Source organism: Lepus europaeus, chromosome 21 (assembly GCF_033115175.1).
Source record: "Lepus europaeus isolate LE1 chromosome 21, mLepTim1.pri, whole genome shotgun sequence".
In the NCBI taxonomy this organism is placed as follows: domain Eukaryota; kingdom Metazoa; phylum Chordata; class Mammalia; order Lagomorpha; family Leporidae; genus Lepus; species Lepus europaeus.
In genome coordinates, this window is record NC_084847.1 from 51,665,001 (window position 1) to 51,671,919 (window position 6,919).

The window sequence follows — 6,919 nt, forward strand, 5'->3', positions numbered from 1 at the left end:
CCCCGTGAGCTTTCTGAAGGACCCTCCTGTCTCACCTACCGAGCTCTCTCCAACCTCAGGGCCTTTGCACCTGCAGCCTTTCCAGTGTCTGGCTGCTGTGTACCCTCTAGGTGTCAACTCGGCCACTGTTTAAGGCGGTCCCTCACCCGCCCGTCACCCCGTCTCCCTCTCTGTCACCCTGCTTGCTTCCTGCATGGGGCTTACCTGGATAATGCCAGCCCTGCCCTCACTGTATTCTCAATTCCGAAGGGACAGGGCCTCTCGGCACTCAGCTTGGTGCTTGACGCGTTGCGGATTCCACCTGCCTACCCCAGACCTGGGGCTTGCCTGTCGCTGGCCGACAGAGGCCTGCTGGGACCGCGGTCTGCCGTTCTAGAACTCTCTGTGCCTAAACACTTCTGAGAACCTCTCCTGCCCGGTTGTCGGGTGTGGACGGCAGCCCCTGCCCCTCTGCCGGCGCCCCTCCCCCCGCCCCGGCCAAGGCCAGCAGCCGAATGTCGCGCTTATCAGAGGGGGCCCGGCAGTCCCGTGACGTGACCCACTTTCCACCTGATTCCTGGTGACCTTGGGGAGGGGCGTGTCTCCGGGTAAGGGGCGGAGCCCGGGCAGCCAGGTAGGCAGGCGTCCAGCGTCACCACCCGGGTCTTGGTGCCTGGCCTTGGGGCTTTTGCGTCTCGTTGCCGGTCGGTTTTCCCGGCGGTGGCCTGGTTGCAGGCTGCAGCGTGGATGGCTTGGCAGGTGAGCATGCCCCAGCTGGAGGACCGGCTGCAGTGCCCCATCTGCCTGGAGGTCTTCAGGGAGCCCCTGATGCTGCAGTGCGGCCACTCCTACTGCAAGGACTGCCTGCTGGCCCTGTCGCGCCACCTGGACTCGGAGCTGCGCTGCCCCGTGTGCCGCCAGCCGGCGGACTGCAGCAGCTCGCCGCCCAACGTCTCCCTGGCGCGGGTCATCGAGGCCCTGCAGCTGCCCGAGGAGCCGGAGCCCAGCGTGTGCGCACACCACCGCAACCCGCTCAGCCTCTTCTGCGAGCAGGACCAGGAGCTCATCTGCGGCCTGTGCGGCCTGCTGGGCTCCCACCAGCACCACCGGGTCACACCCGTCTCCACCGTCTACAGCCGCATGAAGGTGGGAAACGGGGCGGGGAGGAGGGGAGGCTTCCTCGGGGAACCTGCGGCCCGCGCTCTCTGGCGCCACCACGTGGCTCCGTTTCCTGCCGGCCTCGTGGATCCTGTGCTGAGCTCCAACCAGCGGCGGGGGGCTTCGGTGGGGCCCACCTTGGGGAGAGCGCCTTGGCGCCACCTGCTGGCCTGTGCCCCAGGGTTTTCCTGAGGGTTCCCGGGGTGCAGCCGGTGGCTGCGCCCCTGCGTGGGAGGGGACTTGAGAGATTCGTGGAAGAGAGGATTAAAAGATGAGTGTATTGCGGTGCAGCGAGTTTTGCGAGCCAGGCCGTGAGAGGGGTCTTCAGGAAGTTCGTGGGAAGCTGTTCCAGGAAGGGACTGTGCAGGGACTCCGAAGCCCTCGCGCAGCGAAACCAGCTCAGCGCACCCTCCCATGTGCCGTGAACTTTGGGCCGTGCCCTCGCGTTTCAGTGCCTGCCGGTGAATCCCTGCTCCTGGGGGCCCTAGCCGGCGTCTAGAGAGTCGCTTTTCGCCACCAGCAGCACCTTTGTAGGTGGCCGACTCAGATGATGTGGGAACGAGGGAACCCTGGGAAGGAGGCAGGCGAGAGGCCTCCCATAGCGGGGGGACGGAGCGCTGTGAGACCGCTCTCCGGGGATGGCCAGTGGGGACTGAAGAGCTGGGAGTGTGGAGGGAGAGCCCGAGGCCACCCGGAGAGAGGGAAACCCCAGAGCCCATCCATCCCCTCTGACCCCTGCTTGGTCCCCGTTTTGTATTGGGGTTCCTGTCACCCCACAGCTCTGCGAAGAAGGTCTCCTTTTTATTTTTTAAAGATTATTTATTTGAGAGGCAGAGTTAAACAGAGAGAGGGAGAGACAGAGAGAGGCCTTCCATCTGCTGGTTCACTCCCCAAATGGCTGCAACAGTCAGGAGCCAGGAGCTTCTCCTGGTCTCCCACGTGGGTGCAGGGGCCCAAGCACTTGGGCCATCTTCCACTGCTTTCCCAGATGTGTTAGCAGGAAGCTGGATGGGAAGTGGAGCAGCCAAGACTTGAACCGGCACCCATGTGGGATGCTGGTGCGGCAGGCAGAGGCTTAGCCCACTGCACCACAGGGCCGGCCTGAGGTTTCCCTCTCTGGTCTGCTCCTGCCCGGGCCTCCCTGTCTTCGCGTGCCCACTGAGATGGTGGGCTGCCTGAGAGATGGCTTCATCAGTCCACGTGTGCACCTGCTGTCCCGGGGCCTTGAGTCTCCGCCTGGGGACCATCGCTGTGCCCTTCCCGGGCCCCTCTCAGCCGCCTGAGGCCTTGGCAGGCAGCAGCGGGACTCTGGTCACCTGTCTGCTCCCCTCGCTGACCCAGGGGCTCTAGCAGCTCTTTGTCCTTGGGAAGCATCTGAACCAAAGCTCCCGGTACCCAGCGGGCACCGAGCAGCAAGGCCCCTGGGCCGGCGGTGGGGCCAGACGGCGGTGCGGACGTTCCTGTCGGCACCCCCAGGGCTGGGTCGGATTGGGACTGGGGCAGCCTGGAGGGGCCTCCAGTCCAGGTTGGGCCCAAGGGGGCTGGGGATGGATTCCAGTGCTGATAGGGAGAGGGGAACCCAGGTTTGGCTGGGGCGGCTACACCGGCCGCAGAACCAGCCTCGCCACAGGTGCGCCTTCCTGGGCTCTTGCTACAGTGTCGGCCCCCTCTCTGGGGACCTGCTGGTGCCAGGATGTGGCGCGGGCGCTGTCTGGGGCCCCCGGTGGCCGTGCCCTTCATCTCTCCCCGTGACACCCGGTGCGGCACATTCCTGAGTGCTCTCAGCTGTCCTGGGGAGCTCTGGGTATTCCCAGCGGGGACATTCGTGGCCGTCGGGAGGCCCCACGGCGCAGGGCGGTGGCGGGGCCAGCCGCTCACGGGGCCCTGGCCGCCGTCTCCAGGAGGATCTTGCAGCCCTCGTCTCCGACCTGAAGCAGGAGCAGAAGAAGGTGGAGGAGCACATCGCCAAACTGGTGAACAACCGCACGCGGATCGTCGTGAGTGCCTCCCCCCCCCCCCCCCGGCCCGGCCCCCGCAGCGCCCCGACCCCACTGTCCTTTCCCGACAGCCGCACTTGCCATATAAAGCCCGAATGCACAGCATTCCAGGGCGGGGTGCGGAATTCGGCCCAGTTGTCAGGCCTGGCTCCAAGTCCGCTTTTGTCCTCCGTGTCCTTGCGTCTGAGATAACCCAGAACTTGAGCCCAGAGGTAAACAGCCCGAAGCATGAGCGTGACTCCCCCCACGTCCCCCCGCCCAGTGCCACCTGTGTCTGCCTGACCTTGGCAGCCTGCGGCGGGGGGCACAGGCCTGGAAGGCCCGGAAGCCCTCGGCGCTATCTGGTTCACCTGCGTGAGAGGCGCGTGGGGCTGGGGGGTGGGTATGAGATGGGGGCCGTAGCTGTGGAACTCCGTGCTCAAACACCTTTTCCCTGTGCACACTGACCAGTAGTCCGTTTAAAATGAGAGCTGGGGTCCTGCCGTGGCCGCCTGCCCACGGCCACCTCTGGGGTCCACGTGGCCCACCCTGCGACCCCCCGGGTGGCACCACCAGCCCCACAGCAAGGCCCACCCTAGCCGGGCAGCGCCGTGACCAGGGCCCTCCGTGTCCCAGAACGAGTCGGACGTCTTCAGCTGGGTGATCCGCCGCGAGTTCCAGGAGCTGCACCACCTGGTGGACGAGGAGAAGGCCCGCTGCCTGGGCGGCGTGGAGGCGCACACCCGGGGCCTGGTGGCCTCGCTGGACATGCAGCTGGAGCAGGCCCAGGGTGCGCAGGAGCGGCTGGCGCAGGCCGAGCGCGTGCTGGAGCAGTTCAGCAACGAGAGCCACCACGAGTTCATCCGGGTGAGTGGGCGGCGGCCACGCCCCTCCCCCATAGCCCCACCGTGGACTCCCCGTGGCCAGCCCCGGCCTCACCCCGCGCCCTCCTGTCTTCCAGAACTACCACTCCCTGGCCTCCAGGTAACACCCGCGCACCTCGTCTCGCCCATTCCTCCGCTCAGCCTAGCCAGGGCCCCTAGGCTGAGCCCAGGGAGAACACACGAACACCACATCCCCGCCTCCCGGGGTCCCACAGACTGGTGGGAGGCAGATGGTGAACTGCGGCCCCCCAGGCCAGAGCCACACCGCAGGCACGCTAAGGGGAACAGGTGTGGCGGCCGGGAGGGCGGGCGGTAGACCAGTAGGCCAGCAAGCGGGGCCGAGGGAAGGGTCAGGTGTGGGTGGCCCTTGGGGTGCCGTGAGCGGGTCCATGTTGCTGGGGGCATTGGGTGACGGCCAGGAGGGCCTTGGACTTGCTCTGCGGACCCCGGGGACCGTGGACCCTCATTGTCAGCTGATGAGCGAACGAGTCCCGCTCTTCCTGGGGCTGCCTCAACCACCTTGCGTGTTCAGGTTGCTTTTAGCCACAGCACCAGTAAGCGTGGGAGGGCCGAAGGCGTCCCCTCCAGCTGCGCCTGGGGCCAGGGTCGCCCGGTGCCTAGGAGTGGCTCTTGGACATCCGCAGGGCCTCAGGCCGCCTGGCCCTGGTGGGGCCCAGGGACCCGCATTCCTGACGAGTTCCCGGGCAGTGCGCCCAGACCCGCACCGCAGGGGTCTCGGCTCTGGGGCATCTCCGCTTCCAGGGAGGAGGCGGGTGTGGAGGGGAAGGAGCGACAGGCATCGTGGGTGTCCCACTGAGCCCGGGGTCTGGCGTGGGGCGGGGCCGTGGGGGCCCAGGTCCCCCCATCGTGTGGCCTGTCCCACTCAGAGCGGAGCTGCAGCAGGCCCGGCCGCTGGACGGCGCGTTCAGCCCCATCTCCTTCAAGCCTGGCCTCCACCAGGCCGACATCAAACTGACCGTCTGGAAAAGGCTGTTCCGGAAAGTTCTGCCAGGTGAGCCCCCCCCCGCCCCGCCTCTTGAAGAGGTCTCAGCGGGGCGGGGGGGTGCAGAGCGAGGCGGGCGTGGGCATTGGGGAGAGCACAGGGCTGGGGCGGGGTTGTCCCCCGAGACTCGGGTTCCAGCTCAGCCCCACATGGCGCTGGCCGGGACCGGGCAGGCTTGGCCTGTCAGCCTCAGGCCATCTGTCAGAGGTGAGGTTTGGTGCTCACGTGGTGTGTCTGGCAGATCGCTTGGGTGTGTGCGTGGTACAGCGGGCCAGGGCTGCCTGGGACAGCCGCGTCCGATCAGCTCAGCTTTCCACTTCCTGCGGGCGCGCACCTGGGAGGCAGCAGCCACCCGCGGGGGAGGTGGGGGTGGAGCTCCTGGCTCCTGGCTTCGGCCTGGCCCCGCCTTGGCTGTTGCAGGCATTAGGGGCGTGAACCAGCCGATGGACATCTCTGTCTCTCTGCTGTTCAAAGAAGTAAATTCAAACCGGGAGACGCAAGAACGGGGAAATACTTAGGAACAGAACAATTCAGACATTTCATCCACTCCTACATCGCCGCCAGCCTGCTTAGCCAGCGCGTACTCAGTGGACTGATGTCACTAGTGGACACAGGGTCCTATTTAGAACGAAAGAGGGGGTGGGGAGAGGACACAGCGGTGTGTTCGCTGCTCACTGGCGCTGGCTCGCACATCTCGGGGGTAAATGGACCGGCGGGGACTCGCGGAGTGGCGCAGGTGTCGCGGTGTCTCCCGGCCGCCGAGAGGGCGGGGCTGGGCCCCTGTTGGCGGCTGCCATCCGCGGGTCCCTCTGCTCGGAGCCTGCTCCCTGCACCTTCCATCGGCGTCCATTCAGCGGGCAGCCCCTCTCTGGGCCCACCGAGGCCCCGGGGGCTGTCCCGGGCCAGGGCCCGCCGCCTCCCCCGCGACCTCACACCAGCCTCTCTCTGGCCTCCTTCCTAGCCCCGGAGTCGCTGAAGCTGGACCCGGCCACCGCACACCCGCTCCTGGAGCTGTCCAAGGGCAACACGGTGGTGCAGTGCGGGCTCCTGGCCCAGCGGCGCGCCAGCCAGCCCGAGGGCTTCGACTACAGCGCCTGCGTCCTGGCCAGCCGCGGCTTCTCCTGCGGCCGCCACTACTGGGAGGTGGTGGTGGGCGGCAAGAGCGACTGGCGCCTGGGCGTCATCAAGGCCACGGCCAGCCGCAAGGGCAAGCTGGGCAAGTCGCCGGAGCAGGGCGTGTGGCTGATCGGCCTGAAGGAGGGCCGGCTGTACGAGGCCTTCGCTGGCCCGCGGGTGCCCCTGCCCGTGGCGGGCCGCCCGCACCGCATTGGCGTCTACCTGCACTATGAGCAGGGAGAGCTCACTTTCTTTGACGCCGACCGGCCCGATGACCTGCGGCCCCTCTACACGTTCCAGGCCGACTTCCAGGGCAAGCTCTACCCCATCCTGGACACCTGCTGGCACGAGAGGGCCAGCGACTCGCTGCCCATGGTCCTGCCCCCGCCCGGTGGGCCCGGCCCCCTGGGCCCCCCGCAGCCCACCAAGCTGTAGGGCCGCCCACCCGCAGGCCCAAGCCAGCTGCGTCCCATCAGGTCCTACAGTGATGCCTTTGCCCTCGGGGGAGGTCCCGTGCCTGTCCATGTGTTCCTCGGACTTTAACGACAGGTGCCGTGGTGTCTTCCCCATCAGCCAGGGGCATCTCTGTTGGCCCCTGGCGGGGTCAGCAGCACCAGGCCTGGGCGGCCACTGGCCCTTTGCAGCCATGCTTTCCCCGTCCCACTGAGGGCTGAAACCCCCCGAGGGCACTGCGTTGGCCCTGTTTCTCCAGGTGACCTGCAGGTTGCCCCTGCCATGCCCACAAGCTGCTCAGGCCGCACCTGGCGCCCACCACCTGCCCACCTGCCCACCTGCCCCTCTGC

General features: G+C 67.2%; 1 protein-coding gene across 1 annotated transcript; it reads left to right on the forward strand.

Moving 5' to 3' along the window:
• The first annotated feature begins 726 nt into the window (after positions 1 to 726).
• On the forward strand, positions 727 to 6,551 carry LOC133750742 (E3 ubiquitin-protein ligase TRIM50). The gene is made up of 6 exons (XM_062180404.1): positions 727 to 1,125; positions 3,039 to 3,134; positions 3,750 to 3,980; positions 4,075 to 4,097; positions 4,885 to 5,009; positions 5,962 to 6,551. Exons 1-6 carry the CDS (start codon positions 727 to 729, stop codon positions 6,549 to 6,551), a joined length of 1,464 nt encoding a protein of 487 aa, XP_062036388.1.
• The last annotated feature ends 368 nt before the right edge of the window (positions 6,552 to 6,919 follow it).